Below are 18,900 nucleotides of genomic sequence, written 5' to 3' on the forward strand. Positions count from 1 at the left end.
CTCGTTTTAGATAATGTAATGATGAGAACACTGTTGGGTAGGTTTTTAAGGCTCCTGCTGGAGCTTGGGGCGAAATATGTGTTTGCAGCTGAATGCAGGTGAACTCTGAGATTGGAGACACGATGAGAGATAACGGCTTGAGAGCACTGAGACGAGGGATACTTGAGTTGTTGTCTACCTTCTCCTTTTTATATTCGTAGAGCCAGAGACTACAATCTCTGACCGCCTGGCGCAGGGGGACGAATATCAACTGTACCAACTGACCAAGTTCTACAGGGACAGACTGGAACAAGCGATTGAAGAAAGGGTTGAAAGACTCAGCAGGATGTTGAACATGGAGGGACATTTCAGTGCACAAGAAAATGAGGTGAGTGTATCTGGTGTATTGTCACAGAACTGCAGCTTTCTCAGCACATTGTGAACAAAATTAATCTCCTGCATATTTTAGGAGCTCAATTTGTTAATGGAGACTCTCATATCTGAATTTTCTCCAGCATATCGGGCTACTGCTGTAAAAGCTTGTTCAGGTGGGAAGCACTGGGAAATATAGGCTGAACGTCGGCTTTCCTATTCACACCTGCTGTACTTGTGTGATATAAGAGCAGTGACTGCATGCCTAGGCTGTTGAATTTTACACCTTATCGGAACAGTCAGTCAAACTCATCTGATGAATATCTCAGATTGTAAAGTGGGCCAATTGGCACCACTGCAATTACTGAGAGAGTGAAACTTGTTAAACACACCTGCTCTGGTTTCCAAATGAGATCCTAAACAAATGCCTGGCTTAGTGTTCTAGTGTTATAGGAAAGTACAGCATAAAAATAGGCTCTTTGGCCCATCTAGTTCACGCTGGACAATTTAAACAGCCTGCTCTCTTCGGATTTTAGCCCTCTGTATCCCTGCCTTTCATGTATCTATCAAAACCTCTCTCAATAATTGTAATCGAACTTGCATGCGGTTCTTGCACTTTAGGCTTTTTCCACACACTTACAAATCCCACAATGAAGAGCATACCCTTCATGTTCTCCTTAAGATTTTCACCTTTCACATTAAACGATGACGTCTTGTTGTAGTGCCCCCAATCTAAGTGAAGAAAAACTGCAGGTATTTACCCGATCTCTCCCCTTCATGATTCTGCGTGCCTCTATCAAATCTCCGCTCAATCTTCTACGTACCAAGGAATAAAGTCGTAATCTATTCAATCTTTCCTTATAAGTCTGATCACGGTGTCACCAAGCAAAGTCCTTGTAAATTGTTTCTGTACTCTTACAACCATATTTACACCTTTCCTGTCGGAAGTGATCACAACTGCACACAAAATCCCATACTTGGCATCACCAACTTCTTACACAACTTCAAGCCGACATCCCAGCTACTGTACACAATATTTTCATTTATGGAGGCTAATGTGCCAAAAACATTCTTATCGATTCTTTATGAGCTGCCACTTTCAATGAATTATGGAGATGTATTCCTAATTTCCTTTGTACCATCACACTCTTTGTAGTCCTACCAGTCACTGTGCAAGACCTAGCATAGATGGTTCTACCGAAGTGCAACACATCGCAATTTTGTCATTAATTTGCATCTGCCCATTTTCAGCACATATCCCGCTGCAAGCAATGATAGAATTCCTCGCAGTCCACTGCACCCACCCTCAATCAATGTGTCATCCTCAAAGTCGCTCATTCAGTTAACCACGTTATTATCCAGTTCGTTGATACAGATGAGAAACAACGGACCAAGCACGATCCCTACGGCACACCACTAGTCAGAGGCCGTCAATCAGAGATGCAACCATATGCTACCACTCGCTGGCTTCTCAAATGCCGTGCTAAGGTCCATGTAGACAACATCCACTGTCTCGTCTTAAGCAGCCTTTCTAATAACTGCCGCGAAATACTGTATGGCGTTGGTTAGACACAAGCTACCACGCAGAAAGCTGAAATTTCATGACCACAGGAATCACGATTCTTTCCTAAAAGGGCAGAAAACGGAAAAAAGGGGAAATAGAAAGCTGCTGACAAGCTGAATATCTAATTCCAGAGAGACTGGCGCACTCAATTTCAGGTCCCTCTCCAAGGACCTCAGAAGCAGTCATGGTAAAGTCCTAGATCTGACCTATACAGCCAAAAGTCGCATGAGATAATTACATTTGTTACGCACGCCAGTCACACCAGTCACACTGCTCTCAATGAGATTCATTAATATCTGTAATATCTCCCCCTCAATCTGCACGATGAGATCTATCATATTATGATCAATGACACTTCAGGGTTCTTTTACCTTAAACTCCAAAGTCAAATCTGTCCCAATACAAAGCTTCTTACATATACAAGGCTCACCCGCATGCTGCTGTCTAAAGACACCTCCTCGGCATTCTACAAATTTTCTCTATTGGGATACAGCACCAACCTGATTTTCAAAACTACCTGCATAAGGAAATACTTCATAATTATTTTAATACTGATTTTTTATTTGCATGTCATTTCTATCTCCCATTGTAATTTGTAGCTCACATCTTATCTACTGTTCGGACCACAGTACATAATTTCCATCAGAGTCATTTTATCTTTCCCGTTTCATAACTCTACTCACAGGGTTCTACATCATCCTATTCAATGTCACCTCTTTCTAGGATTTGATTATCAACGGAGTCCAACTTATCGCTCCACCTAACTAAATGTTCTTTTGATACCATATTCATCCTTGGATGTATGTACCCAAATATGATCTTCTTTCAGTGATGCCCGCCGTCCAGATTCTTCTCTCTCGGTCTACCCAGCCTTCTGTCCTGGCTGTCACATCTTGTTGATGTAATATTGCACATTGACAGTCGAGCAAATTAATCAAGTTGCATCTACTGCTGGGTGTCATTTAATCCCAATTCATAGACAATATTGATTTGGAATTTCCTTCAGTTTTTGTTTCCCTGTTAATGACAATACAGAGATTTACTGAGAGGATGAGGCGTCAGCCCAGTAACTGCCGCTGTTCTAAAGCCAACGGGACAATGACCACATATTTTCCTCCACATTTCCCATGTTTTTTCTGTCTACCACGCAATAAAGCCATTGTTTCTATATTATAGAATGTCAATGAATTGACAGAGAAGGGAACGCGAGCGGAGAGTTCCGCACTCTTCCTCAGTTTGGTGATGGGCAAAGGATGCCGGATCCAAAGGGCGATATGGGACTCCTTTGTGAAAATGAGGACCGAGTTACCGAAGTTGGATAAAATACTAAAAGAAATACAGAAGTTCGGTATGTTAAATCCACGCACTGAATACAAAGTATCATTGAACGAAGGAGTTTTTCTTATATTAGCATAGTTCTCATTTTTCTTTTGATTTAACCAGGGCTTGATCCGCAGAAATACATGGACATCACCCAAGGGTTATCTGAGTTACCTGTACAACTGAGAGGTGAGTGATAAATGCACAGTTCAAACATCTCAAAAGTTAGACTGTGCCTTGGCAGAACTTACAACCGTAGAACCATAGAACACTACAGCAGAGTACAGGCCCTTCAGCCCTCCATGTTGTGCCGACCTATATAATCCTTAAAAAAAGTACTAAATCCACACCACCCGATAACTATCCATTTTCTTTCATCCATGTGCTGTCCAAGAGACTATTAAATATCCCTAATGTTATAGTCTCCGCCACAATCCCTGGCAAGTCATTCCAGGCATTCACAACCCTCTGTGTAAAAAAAAACTTACCCCTGATGTCTCCCCTGCACTTCCCTCCCTTAATTGTGTTCATATGTCCTCTGGTGTTTGCTGTTGGTGCCCTAGGAAACAGTACTGACTATCCACCCTATCTATGCCTCTCATAAGCTTGTAGATCTCTGTCAAGTCCCCTCTCATTCTTCTACGCACCAAAGAGAAAAGTTCCAGCTCTGCTAACCGTGCGTCGTAAGACTTGTTCTGCAAACCGGGCATCATCCTGGTAAATCTTCTCTGCACCCTCTCCATAGCTTCCTAAAATGAGGTGACCAGAATTAAACACAATATTCTAAGATGGTTTCAACAGTGATTTGCAGAGTTGTAACATGACCCCTCTACTCTTGAACTCAGTCCCCCTGTTAATGATGCCTAGCATCGCCTAGGTCTACTTAAATACCCTATCAACCTGTGCAGCGACCTTGAGGGATGTATGGATTTGAACCCCAAGGTCCCTTTTGTCATCCGCACTCTTAAGTAACTGACCATTAATCCTGTACTCAGTCTTCTGGTTTGTCCTTCCAAAATGCGTCACCTCACAATTGTCCGGATTGAATTCCATCTGGTAATCCATCTGGAACTCCCATTTGGTAATCAAAATTCGGCATAATTTATTTGCGGATCTCTGCATACAGTTACAATTCAGAGAATCTCTCGTTGGAACCAAAATGTTGCAATCTATTTTTCCACTAATCCAGTTGTACGAGTTCGTGAAGCCATTGCTCCTGATCCAACGCACTGGGAATCCCCACACTCCCCAGGCGGCTCTTGGTAGATTGGATCATCCAATGCAGGTCACTTACCTGACGGTAGACCTTTTAGATTCGAAAACACCATGTCTTCATAATAGCACTCAATTCTGCACCTGATATGCTTGATAATTAGGCAGACTGCTGGACTCTTCCATGTTAACGCCGACAGAAATTATCTGTTGAGTTTGCCCACATTATTGTTGGTTCCTGTTACTACAACTCCTTTATCATTTTCCAGCAGACTGATATCCATCGACTCCTTATTTTACTATTCATATAACTTTTGGTATTTTCTTTGATATCATTGAACATATCCTTCTATTTCCTGCGCATTTATGTGTACATCTTGGAGCATATTTAATAGGCCTATCACAGTCGTCTCCAGACAGTATATTCGATTCACGAGTCTGTGGTTTGAAAAATAACCCCACCCACATTTTCTTTGAATTTATCCCTTCTCAACTTATCTAAGTGTCCTCTGGTATTAGATATTTCAATCCTGGGTAAAAACGTACTGACTGTCTACTCTAAGTTGGCCGCCATAAACCTTATACTCCTCCATTGTGTCTCTCCTCAACGTCCAGAGTAAACAAGATACTTGAGTCCAGGCAGCATCCTGATGAATCAATCCTGCGCCCTCTCCAACCCTTTCAAAGGTCCGACTAAAGGACTGAATGCAAGACTCCAGATGCGGGCTAAGAACTTAAGACCCAGTACCGGGATCAGCGCAAGCGGCTCATCAAAATTGTTCCGCATATCCTCTAATACCCACTGTCCTGCCCTCTTCCAGTACATTTTGAAGCCTTCACCAGTTAGGAACCTATCAAACTGCATTTTAAATATACCCAAACGACTTGTCCTTCAGAGGCGCTCTATGAGAAGAATTTCACACAAATTCACCTCCTCTTCTCTCATAAAAAGGGACAAGGAGGTGGATCTGTGAAATTCTGCGGCTTTCTGCTTTGGTCCCAGACTCCTCCACTACAGGACACACCCTCTGCATACCCACTCTATATGGGCCTTTAAGATTCGATAGGTTTCAATGAGAACCACTTCATTCCAAACCCCACCATTTCCCAACTCCCACACCACCTTAGTCTGAACTCCAGCAACAAAACGCTCTTCATACGGTAAGACTTTCATTCCCGGGATATTTTTTGTGAACCTCCGCTCCAATAGCAGTACAGCATTCGTTAAAATATCTGAACTTGATCCCAGTTTTTTAAATAGTTTACACCTCATTCCTTTTACCAAATTGCATGACTGTACACCTTCCTACGCTGTATTTCACCTGCCACTTCCTTGTCCATTCTCTGAATCGCTCTAAGTCCTCCTACAGTCTGAACTACAAACTGCACCACACGGGCCTGACATTGAAAGGCGGATTCTCTGCTTGACCTGAGTTTTTTACAGCTGCAAAACAACTTCCCAACTGAGATCCTGAACTAATACAGACAAGCACGTGTCTTGTCTTCCTATCCACTCTATCTGTCTATCCATATCGATACAGGTGCGTGTATGCGTGTGCGCATGCGTACATGCATCGGATCCCACAGTGGATCGCCGTGGAGCATCACTGGTCAAGGAACAAGGAATCCTGCCAGAATAAATTATAATTAACATTAGTATCCGTCTTCCACAGAGAAGAAAATAATGAATCCAATAAGCCAATTCTACACAGTTCTCAAGCATGTTATTTTCTGAATGAGACCTTGACATTGTCAAACGCACTAACACAATCGCAATCGACAATACCGACTTCGTCGCCTCATAGAAGAACTCGAACAAGTTACCAAGACCCTGCATTCACCCCGCCTGAAACAGTGCTATTTAATCCAAACGCAGATCAAACATTCGTTTTCCACGTACTCTCATGAGTCTAAAGATAGAAAAGTCTGAAAATATGTCTACCTGTCTCAAGAGCAGCTTTTATTCTGCATTCCTTACACTAACGAAGAGCCACATATTATTTCATAATGGGCTGTTCAATATAATAAAATCATGTTGTATATGAAATTATAACATCATGCATCTTGGCAATAATAAATACTCACTAGATAACTGCAATATACCTACAGATTGAGCAATAAGGATATAAGGATGCTGAAAGGGTATGAAAGGATTTAAAGAACATCTGACAATAGATGATATAACTGTAAATCAATCTCAGAGGAGAAGCACAAAAATTCATGTTGTTATATTGACTAGGAAAAAAATTGGTTCCATCTCACATTTATGCTTAATGGAATATGTGTAAGGTAGAGATAATACGTGTGAAATTTCGATCTTATCGGCTGAGGCATTGGCGTACTGTAATCACGTTATCAATTAAGACAGAACAAACACCGGCGTCAAAATACGCCAAAATATGTTCCAAGGCGACCAACTAAACCCACAATAGCTTTGTCTAACTTTAATCCCGCTCTCTTTACTGAGCAGGACAAAAATAGGGTCTCAAGTTAAAAAAAATAAATAGGTAAGTTACCCCTTGACAAACGTGCCAGGCTTGGCTGATTTGAAATTATACGCTCCTTCTTCAGTAAAGCTGAAAGAATTAATTCCAATAATAGCAGCACCCACAAAATGTTGGAGGAACCCAATAGGCCAGACAGCATCTATGGAAGCGAGTAAACAGCTGGCTTTTCGGTCGAGACCCTTCATCAGGACTAGAAAAGAAGTGGGAAAAGTAGGATAACAAGTTGGGAGAACCGGAGGAAGAAGTTGAAGTTGGCAGATGGTAGATGAAAATGGGAGAGGAAGAGATGATGAAGTGAAAAGCTAGGAACTTGTGTTGCTGAACTGGAGAAGGGAAAACCTGATGGGAGAGGACAGAAGAATGGGAATAGGGAGGAGCACCAGAGGGATATGATGGACGGGTCAGGAGATACGGTGAGATAGGGAAACGGGACTGGGGAATAGTGAAGGAATGGAGGGAGGCACTTACCGGAAGTTTGAAAAATAGGTATTCATGCCTTCAGGACGAAGGCCAGCCGACGTAAACTAAGATTTTGCTCCTCCACCATAAGGCGTGGTTTCAGCGTAGTAGTAGAGGAGGACGGGAATGGGAAGCGGAATTGAAATGGTTGGCTACAGGGAGATCCCGCTTTTTCTCGTGGACGGACTTAGGTGCTTGGTGAAACATCAGGAGCATTGGATACCCCAAAAGACTCGCAGCAAAGGGGCGCCTCAGCTGGAAGAACTAGTTGGGACCCAGAATGTTAATGAGAGGAGATGCGGCAGTAGGTGTGTCACTTGTTCCATTGTAAGGTTAATTACCGGGAGGTTAATCAGTGAGGAAGGACGAGTGGACAGGGAATTCAAATAGGGCGCAATCTCTGCAGAAAGTGGAAATTGGTGGCGGGGCCTGGTGTAGGGAAAAACGTGCTTAGAGCTGGTAACACGTTCGAGACAGCGGATCATACAGAGAATTATGTGATGGATGTGAAGGCTACTGATGTGGTAGGTGAGGACAAGAAGACGTCTATCCCTGATGTGACAGTGTCAGGATGGGGTGAGGCCAGTTGAGAGCGACTTGGTAGAGATGCGGGTTAGGGCCCCGTTAAATGGGAGGAAGGAAATCCCCTTTCTTTGATGAAGGATCCTCGTGTTCGGCACTGTAAATAGTAGAGTTATTTCCCGAAGATACAAACATAAACTTCGGAGAATGTTAAACATGAGGGAAAGTGCAGCGGAGCTGTTAGAACATAATACCGAGCTTCAGGATACAACAAAACCGATCGGTGAATATGAAATATGTAAATATTTGGGATTTCAACAAGCAGAGATTGACGTGTGGCAAAGGGAAATCTTCCGACAGAATTTACTTCAACGCAGAAAATCTGCCAAAGAGAGTTCAACGGTGAAAATATAACGAATCCAGTAAACACTTCAGCTGTACCCCTATTAACGCATTATGTTAATAGTGCGAGTCTGTGGTGGCCAGTACTGTTGTTGTGTGCTGGGCAAACAGGCTGAGGGTAGCAGACACCAACAGAATCAACAAACTCATTCGTAAGGCCAGTGATGTTGTGGGAGTGGAACTGGACTCTCTGACGGTGGTGTCTGAAAAGAGGATGCTGTTTTAGGCACAGGAGTACATTCAGCCAGAGACTCATTCCACCGAGATGTAACACTGAGCGTCACAGGAAGTCATTGCTGCCTGTGGCCATCAAACTTTACAATTCCTCCCTCGGAGTGTCAGTCACCCTGAGCCAATAGCTGGTCCTGGACTTATCTTTCCACTTGGCATAATTTAGCTATTATTATTTAATTATTTATGGGTTTATATTGCTATATTTCTACACTATTTTTGGTTGGTGCGACTGTAACGAAACACAATTTCCCTTGGGATCAATAAAGTATGTCTATCTGTCTGTCTGACTATGTAGACAGAATACCCATGTCCAAAATCGATCTGAAACATTTCAGAAGTAAAATAAGAACAGAAGTAATAACATTTAGAAACCACCATGCGCACACGTACTAACGTAGATTAACACGGGCTAGGACAGTATGAGGCGGAAGAGGAACCGACAGAAAAACACAATTAGATAAAAAAAATGAGAATCAGAATCTGGTTCAATATCATCAGGATATTTTGTGAAGCACTCCATACAAGTGCGTGCAATTCTGTTAAGAAGTACACATCACTGAACGTAAATGAAAGCACACCCATAAAGGTGAATAAATTATCTCTATCGAAGTGAGAGTTAATCAATGAATCTCCATGGAAACATTCCCACGATCTGAACATACGAGTTATCGACAAGGAAGTACTGAAGGCCTGTCTCAGAGTTGGAGGCATTTTCTGAGAAACAAAGGGGATCGTTGTGGCAATACAGAACCAGGTGGTTAACACAAATAATTTTATTAAGTAATAGATTAAAGACCATCAAGTTCAAACTGATAAATGTCGGAAATGCCAGAAAAACCAGAAACAATCCAACAGATTACACAATGTTGCAGCAGTATTATTATCAACAACAACAACAACAAATTATGATGATAATAATAATGACAATAATAACAACAAAGAGCAGACGGAAATCAATGAGTGAGAAACGCTATAAATGTGCTGAGTTAAAAGGAGAAATTGAAAGACTATGGAACATGAACAGTGTATACACAGTCCAGATGCCAATAATTTTATCTAGTACCGTCCAAAGTCACGACAACATAGTGTTAAACAATCAGGCATGCATAGCAATAACTATGTATATCTCCAGAAAGCGCCAATAGTAAACATCACTAAAATAGTCCAAAGGTTCTTTGCGATTGATAAGTGAGCCTAATTGGCTATGCCCGCACCCCAGATTTTACTAGGTTGAACCACGAAAATAAAAATAATATTAACAGCAATGATAACAAAAATGACATAAATAATAATAATGTTATTATTATAATCATTATTAATTTTAAGCACTTTTCAGACACACTTTGTAGTTGAAACAGAATTACAATGGAATAAACTACAAACAAGAAAATAAAAGGAAAAGTTTTGTTAGTGTGAAAAATAAACGTTTGGAGCTGGTGTTTAAAAGTGACAGCTGAGTCAGCATCCCTCACACATCAAATGCAAATGTTTTAGGCGCTCGAGTTGTATACATGCTTTCAAGTGTTTTCCACAACACTACTTTTAATTGTTTAACTCTGTAGCTCAGGAGCTTAGTTCAAAAAAAGAAAAGCTGTCCTGCCAATTATTCTTCTGTTTTGTGCCTTATTGTCTGCCTGCACTGCATTTTATTGCCAACTGCAACACTGTTTCCTTGAACTATTCCGTTTCGTTCTTCCTTTTACAGCCTCAATACACAGCTGTGATGAACTGATCGCTATGAATGACAGACAAAAATCTTTAACATTATATCTTGGTGCATGCGACAATAATAAACCGATTTAGAGTTTGATAGTTGTCAATATAGACCGCCTCAGATGCCTGTCGCCTGACCGATCAATAGCAGTTGCCAAGACTTCACCGCAAACATGACGTACATCAATTGTTGACATTCCCATTTCCGCATATTCTCTTCCATCTTTCTTCTCTTCCTCCGTCTCTGCAACTGAAAACGACTGATTTTCTGACTTGTAATTCATATGGATTTTCGATTCAAAACTTCCCTGTGATTCACTCCACAGATGCTGCCCTGAGTATTTCACGCATATTTTGCTTCTGTTTTAATGTAAGAGCGGTGAACACCTGTGAATCCCCAATGTGCAACTTTGCTAAATACAGTCTATGCATACGACATCAGCATTAACATCAGCTGTCAATATTGAATACAATGTTTTACATGTTGTGAGTTTTACATATTTACTGTAATGGTAAACTTGCTTTGAAGCTCAGTCAGGATTGCAAGAGCAAAATCAGGGAAATGTACACCTTCAGCAGTAATTAGTACCAGATTATGAGCATTGGGTCTTCTCTGGGACATACATTACTATCAGTTCCAGTGCCTGTGATCAGAATTCTACTTTCTGTCCTAATCGCCATGGAAACATTGAATTAATTCATGTAATCTCAAACAATGAATTTTGAAATGCAGTTATAAGGTTCTTTGTTGGCTAGGAAATTTAACATTTTGACGATGTTCTCTATTCCCATTAAAGATGTTCAACAGAAACACAAGGAGACCCTGCGGGAACGAACTGAAACACTGAGAGTGAACACGATCCTGATGAGGGAGAAGGTGAAGGTTTTCCAGCTGGTTGATCGATACGCTGAGCTCACGGTCATTTCTACTGTTCGAGGTCGGAGACTGGTGGAACATGAGCTGCTGGCAAGAGGCAGAGAGCATGAACAATTGAGAGATAAACATCTCCGCGGAGAGCTGGAAAAAATCCGGACTGATCAATTATTCCAGAGCAGCTTCTCCCGGAGTAACTCCAAATCTGGGAGTTCGGCAGCGGTGGCCGGAGTACCAGGGATCGGGAAAACAACAATGGTACAAAAGATTGTTTATGACTGGGCCACGGGGATAATATACCAACAATTTCAATTTGTTTTCAGTTTCAAATTCCGGGATTTTAACTCCATTAACTGTAGAATAAACCTGAGGAAACTGATTCTGGATCAATATCCCTACTTTGGGAATTTGCTGAGAGAGGTCTGGGAGAACCCACAGAAATTGCTTTTTATATTTGATGGCTTGGATGAATTCAAACACAAGATCGATTTTACTGATAGTCGGGGATGTACAGAATCTCAGGACTCATGCACAGATCCTAAGTTCAAGTGCAAGGTGTCTGACATTGTGTGCAGTTTAATCCAGGGCAAGCTGCTCCCAGGGTGTTCAGTGCTGGTGACCACCCGTCCCACTGCGTTACATTTATTGGAAGAAGCAGACATCAGTGTCGCTGCTGAAATCCTGGGATTTGTTGGTGAGGAGCGGAAGGAATATTTCATCAGACATTTTGAAGATCAGACAGTGGCAGCAGCTGTTTTTAAACACGTGAAGGAGAACGAGATCCTGTACACCATGAGCTACAACCCCTCCTACTGCTGGATCCTCGCTCTGGCACTGGGCCCCTTCTTCACAAAGAAGGTCAGGGATCTGCATCGAGTTCCCAAGACCATCACCCAACTGTATTCCTACTATATTTACAACATCCTGAAAAACCACAGCCGTGAGATTGAGAACCCCCGTGATGTGTTACTCAGGGTTGGTCAGATGGCCTTCAGAGGGGTGTCCGAGAGGAAGATTGTGTTTACAGATGCGGATTTGATCAACTACAATCTGCAGCCTTCCCAGTTCCTGTCCGGATTCCTGATGGAGCTCTTGGAGAGAGAGGATTCTGCTCAGAGTGTGGTGTACACATTCCCACACCTCACCATCCAAGAGTTTGTAGCTGCAGTCGCACAATTCCTGAATCCACATCCCGGGGATATCCTGAAATTCCTCACTGAAGCCCACAACGCGACCGATGGGCGATTTGAGGTATTTCTCCGTTTTGTTGCTGGTCTCTCCTCCCCAATGACAGCTCGGTGCCTGGAGGAGTTTCTGGGTCGATTTCCTCATGAAACAACCTGCCGGGTGATTGACTGGGTGAGGGAGGAGTTTAAACGCCAGAGTGGAAACACGAGGAGTGAAGCTGGTAAAAGGAGGCTCCTGAACACATTGCACTACCTGTTTGAGTCAAATAATCCTGGACTGGCTCAGGCCCCACTGGAATCTTTGGAAACACTTTCACTCCGTGGAGTGACACTGACCCCGGTTGACTGCGCGGTCCTGTCTCATGTCATCGGATTTTGTGATACAATAAAACACCTCGACCTGGTTCGCTGCCACATTCAGTGTGAAGGAATCGAACGGCTGGGACCCGGGCTGCACAAATGCCAGAACTTGGAGTAACTTGATTTATCTCTCATTCTCAACTGGGAAACTCATCTATTGTGTTGTTTGAATGTGAAAGTATTTGTGGTTATATTTACAGATGGGGTTTTGGTCAACTGCGATCTGAAGCCTTCCCAGATTCTCTCCGGGTTCCTGTTGGACAGATTAAGAGAAAGTGTCAAGAAAGTGGCAAATGGAATACAATATAGGAAAATGCATGATCGTGCATTTTGGGAGTAGAAATAAATATGCGGAATATTTTCTAAACAGGGAGAACATCCATGAACCTGAGAGGCAGAGGGACTTGGGAGTTCTTGTGCAGCACACCCTGAAGTGTAACTTGCAGGTTGAGTCGATGGTCAGAAAGGCAAACACCATGTTTACATTAATTTCAAGATGTCTGGAATACAACAACAAAGATGCGATGCTGAGCCTTCAAGGCACTGGCGCGGTCTCACTTTGAGTATTGTGACCAGGTTTCGTCCCCTCATCTGAGAAAAGGAGAAGGTCCAGAAGAGGTTCACAACGATGATTCCAGGAATGAAAGGGTTATACTGAGACGTTTAATCGCTCTGGGTTTGTACTCTCTGGAACTGAGAAGGATGAGGAGGAATCTGATTGAAACCTTTTGAATGTTGGGAGGCCGAGATGGACTAGATGTTTCTCATGGCTGCAGAGTCTAGAAAAGAGGGCGCCATTTCAGAACAGAGATACGGCGAAATTTCTGTAGCCAAAGGGTGGTGAATTTGTGCAATTTGTTGCCACAGGCAGCTTTGAAGAGCAGGTTGTTGGGGGTATTTAAGGCAAAGATTGATAGGTTCTTAATTGGGCATGGCATCAAAGGTTGCGGGGAGAAGGCCGGGAACTGGGGATGAGGAGGTTCTGAGCCAGAGGGCCTAATTCTGCTCTCATGTTCTTATGGTCTTGTAGTGTTAAACTGTAGTAAATCCGATTGTGGAGAATTGTCGCAAATAACCAGGACATCGGCCAGTAATTTCCCAAAGACAAGAGGGTTCCATAGTTCCTTGTAAATCGATGTTGGAAACTTCATCAGATCCATTAACAACAGCTATTGCTTTGATTGTAGTAAATCACTGACTCTTTCTCGCTGTCATTGTCCATTGACAGTATTCTTTCTCATTGTTACTGACACCCAGAACGAGACTGATTGCAGCTGGTGGGTCAGAGCCTCACACCCCCTTCCCAGTGAGGGACAAGAGACCTTCAGCAGAATGACAGCTATAGAGATACCTCTGAGACAGCCCTCCACCTGCCCTATCCCGCGTGTGACTGTGCTCACTGCCATATATGCAGCTCCCATGTGGGCATTCTTCTCCCGACAGCGGGACTCAGTTCAGATTAACTCTTCCCACCCGATCGACCTCTTCAACCCCTTGCACCAATGGGGATCTATTTCCCTATCCCTATTTCCACTGTGGGATCTTTCTTCCCCAAACTTCTTCCACCCTTCGGGATCATTCTTCCCCATCCCGCGTCCCTCAATGGGGCCTCTCTCACACATTCCCTCTTCATCCTTTGGGATCTCCGTCCCTCAGCCCTATTCCTCATGTCGGATCACCCCTCCCCATCTCCCTTCCTCATAGAAACATATAAAACCTGCGGCACAATACTGGCCCCTCCGCCCACAAAGTTTTGACGAAAACTTCACTGCCTTAGAAATTGTTAGGCTTACCTTTAGCCCGCTATTTTTCTATGCTCCACGTAGCTATCCCAAAGCCTCTCAAAAGCCCCTATCGTATCTGCCTCCACCACCGTTGCCGCCGGCCCATTTCACGCACTTTCCACTCCAAGTAAAAAAAAACTTACACCGATATCTCCTCTCGTGGCAACAATTTCAGCCCTGGAGGAAAAACTGACTATCCACACGATAAATGTCTCTTACCATCTTGTACACGTCTATCAGTTCACCTCGCATCTTCCTTCACTATTCGCTATTCGTTACTCAGGCTATTCTCATAAGGCATGCTTGCCAATTCAGGCAACAACCTTGTAAATCTCCTCTGCACCCTTTCTATGGTTTCCTGTATTGAGGTAGCCAGAAATGACCGCAGTAATCCCAGTGGGATCTGACAAGAATCCTATATAGATGCAACATTACCTCTCGGCTCCGAAATTCAATTCCACGATTGATGAAGGCCAATACACCATTCGACTTCTTTACTACAGAGTCAACCTGCGCAGGTGCTTTGAGCGTCCTATGGACTCGGACCCCAAGATCTCTACAATTTTCCACACTGCCAAGAACCTTACCATGAATACTATATTCTGTCATCTTATTTGACCTACCAAAATGAACAACTTCACACTTATCTGGGTTGAACTCCATCTGCCTCTTCTCAGCCCAGTTCTGCATCCTATCAATGTCCCGCTGTAACCTCTGACAGCCCTCCACACTATCCACAACACCTCCAACCTTTGTGTCATCCGCAAACTTACTAAGGCATCCCTCCACTTCCTCATCCAGGTCATTTATAAAAATCGCGAAGAGTAGGGGTCCCAGAACAGATCCCTGAGGCACTCCACTGGTGACTGAACTCCATGCAGAAAATGACCCGTCAACAAGCAAACTTTTCCTTCTGTGAGCAAGCCAGTTCTGGATCCACAAAGCAATGTCCCCTTGGATCCCATGCCTCCTTACTTTCTCAATAAGCCTTGCATGGAGTACTTTATCAAATGCCTTACTGAAATCCATACACACTATATCTACTGCTCTACCTTCATCAAAATATTCAGTCACATCCTCAAAAATTCAGTTAAGCTGGTAAGGCACGACCTGCCCTTTACAAAGCCATGCTGACTACTCCTAAACATGTTATACATCTCCAATTGTTCATAAATCCTCAGGTGGGATCTTCTTCCTGTCTCGCTTTTCATTTGTTCCGCAATCTCCCGTGGTCATTTTCCCATTCACAACTCCTCCACACTTTTCTATCTTTCACCCTTGCCCTTCCAACGCTGTTTCTTCAGGAACTCAATTTCTCACCGTCAGTGAATGAGAAATTGGGATGTTTACAAGATCACACCGACAGTCTCAATTACCGACATAGATCTTACCCTGGACTGAGCAGTAAGGGACATTGACAGAGAGGGGAATTCCAATCTGTGATTTACTGAAGGATTTAATGTTTCCTGAAATATCCGAGTGAGAGAAACTCCCACGGACCCACGGTTTGAATCATTTGGTTCGTCAAATTTATTCATAAATTGTTCTATTTGTGTTTAGACTTGGAACGAATGAACTGGGCGATTCAGGAATGAAACTGGTTTCTGCGGCTCTGAGAATCCCGGAGTGTAAAATACAGAAACTGTGGTAAGTACCAGACTGTGGAAGATTGTTTATAGTCACAGGTTCTCTGTTACTGAACAATAATGTGATCAGTAATTGTGTCACTGATAAACACTGGGGATTTGTACCGTCTCCTGTCTCTCTGTGTACTTCACCCTCACTCTCTCTCATCTCCAGGCTGTGGGATGTCGGTCTTACAGATTCTGGTGCCGAGGATTTTGCCTCCGCACTCGGCATAAACCGGTCAGTGACGGTGCTGAACCTAAATGATAATAAACTGGGAGATTCAGGAGTGAAACTGGTGTCTGCGGCTCTGAGGAAACGGGCGTGTAAAATACAGAAACTGTGGTAAGTACCAGACTGTGGGAGATTGTGTTTACAGTCACTGGGTGACTGACACTGAACATTAATGTGATCAGTAATTGTGTTACTGATAAACACTGGGGATTTGTACCGTCTCCTGTCTCTCAGTGTCCTTCACCCTCACTCTCTCTCATCTCCAGGTTGGACAATGCCGGTCTCACCGATTCTGGTGCCGAAGATGTCGTCTCCGCTCTCTGTGCAATCCCATCACTGACAGAGCTGTACCTGGCATTAAATTCGCTGACAGACCGTTCTGTTCCCGCTCTCCGCCGCCTCATACTGAGCCTCCCGGGTCTGAAGCGATTCCGGTGAGTATTTGTGTTAATATCCAATGTGATAAAATATCATCCGTTTCGGGGGGTTTCTGGTGATAGCTGTCTGTGAGTGTTGTTGAAGCATTAACACTAGACCCCTGTTACTGACACTGTTGTGTAATCTGTTTAACTCATCTTTATTCTTCCATCTCATTCAGGCTGTGGAGAAATGATTTCAGTCCGACCGGGGAGAAAGAACTGAGATCTCTGCAGGAACCCAGACCCGAACTGAGAGTGTTCCTGACTGAGAGCGATCCGTGAACATCTGAAAGTGTCAGCATCTCCATCCGCGGGATGGGGGACAATTTGACTGATTTCCCGCCCTCACACTTAATGGCCTCCGTCCCCATTAATGGCCAGGCGCAAGGTTTACTTCTGACGGACCGGGTAGCGGCCCTGAACTGTGTGACGTCAGAGGTGATCCCGCAGCCTCTTGTCCAGCAGCGCTGCTTCCGCTGAACGTCCGGGCCCAAGTGTATCCAGAGGGACCCTGGGGAATTGCACAGACAGGAAGAGCCCATTGTCGGGACTTGTCTGAGACACGAGAGTCCAGCTGTGATTATCCAGGGAGGGAATCCTTCTGCTGACTTTGCAGAGGACGGTGCATACTGCCGGCTAGCCGATGTCAAATTGATAAATACCTCTGCAGTGACCCTGGATCTGCTACGATATCGGGCACGGCTCTGATGTGTGTTTTAAAAACGATTGGTTTTCCGATTCATGTGACGGTGAGAACGCGACTGATTACTAAATCTAATAATCGTGATCAGTTAATTGTGTGTGGCTGTGGGTGAATCGGGAGCAGCTCATTCATTCCAGCACGTGGCTGGTCACATGCTATTTATATTATATTTGTCATGATATAAACAATAAACGGCTACAAGTTCTGTCTGGTTGTCAGGGTTGATTCTTATTTGAGGTAAATATGGCCCCGCGCACATTGTGCACTGCAACAGTGGGTCTGATATCCTCACGTTGACACAACAGCATTTCATCATCAGGCAATGGGATCTCGGTTTCACACAGGCTGGTGCCCAAGATCTCGCCCCCCACCCAGGACCAACGCCGACACAGCGCTATTCTTGCTCCCCATACATGGGAATTTCCACCAGGTACGGTTTTCTCCTGACTCGCCCACATGCGCACATTTTTGACCCAGCAGAACGGAGTTAAAAGAAGACAAAAGAGATTAGAAATGTGTCGACTAATGTCCCGAGTACGAGAGGAATGCGGGATGAAACACCGGCATTAAACAAGGGGTGACTCTCCCTCTGCACCGCCTTATCGGTGACTCCCGGGGTCAGACACACGGTGAAGCTCCTTCGAACCTTTCCATCAAAAAATCCCTGGATCAAGCACAAAGTGAAGCTTTTTACCACACTATCTCATCAAACATTCCTGGGGCAGACAAACATCGAAGCTCCCTTCATAGCTCTCATCTCTACCATTGAGACCCCATACTTGCCCCCTCGCGTAGTCTTTGCACTGCCCCGCGCGCTCTCCTTGCTCCGCCCCACTCCCCCCTACCCGGCGCTCTTCTTAGTATTCGACCAGAAACCTATTAGAAAAGAGACTCTCATTGCATTCGGCAATTTAGCTTGAAACTAATGCTCAGGGATACGCCCCCCACCCCCACGCACACAGACGGAATGAATCTCTGTAGAAGAGGTCACAGCGACTGGGAGAGAAGTAGACAGCGAAGCTGTTGCACAGACGCCGTGGGAGGAATGGCGGGATCGGAATGTCGCACGGAGAATGTGAGGGTCGCAGGTGATCCAGAACGAGGGAAGTAGTGAGGGGAGGGGCAGGGGTGAAAAGGGACGCTCAGGTAGAAATGAAAACCATAGCTGCTAACTATCACCTTTGATTTCTAGGAACGACAAGTGGCCCAGAATTAAATCAAAGATGGGGATACTGTTGCAATATAGGCCCCCATCCCTTCCCGTTCTCCACCACTCTTCCCCATTCGTTTCCATGATCCGCACTGAAAACAACACCACATCCTTACCATTCGCCCCCGTAGTCCGACATACAATTGGGACAGGACCCGTTCCCAATTACTTCCGCCGTCTGCCTCCCAATGACGCCCATCCCTTCCCATTCACTACTAT

At 44.1% G+C, this 18,900-nt stretch overlaps 1 protein-coding gene across 1 annotated transcript; it reads left to right on the top strand.

Annotated features, from left to right (window-relative positions):
* The first annotated feature begins 3,363 nt into the window (after positions 1 to 3,363).
* LOC132387900 (NACHT, LRR and PYD domains-containing protein 3-like) lies at positions 3,364 to 17,464 on the top strand. The gene is made up of 6 exons (XM_059960218.1): positions 3,364 to 3,424; positions 11,082 to 12,819; positions 16,050 to 16,136; positions 16,290 to 16,460; positions 16,616 to 16,783; positions 16,948 to 17,464. The coding sequence occupies exons 1-6, from the start codon at positions 3,379 to 3,381 to the stop codon at positions 17,048 to 17,050; spliced, it is 2,313 nt and encodes a 770-aa protein (XP_059816201.1). The 5' UTR covers positions 3,364 to 3,378; the 3' UTR covers positions 17,051 to 17,464.
* The last annotated feature ends 1,436 nt before the right edge of the window (positions 17,465 to 18,900 follow it).

This window comes from Hypanus sabinus, unplaced genomic scaffold (assembly GCF_030144855.1).
Source record: "Hypanus sabinus isolate sHypSab1 unplaced genomic scaffold, sHypSab1.hap1 scaffold_233, whole genome shotgun sequence".
Lineage (NCBI taxonomy): Eukaryota > Metazoa > Chordata > Chondrichthyes > Myliobatiformes > Dasyatidae > Hypanus > Hypanus sabinus.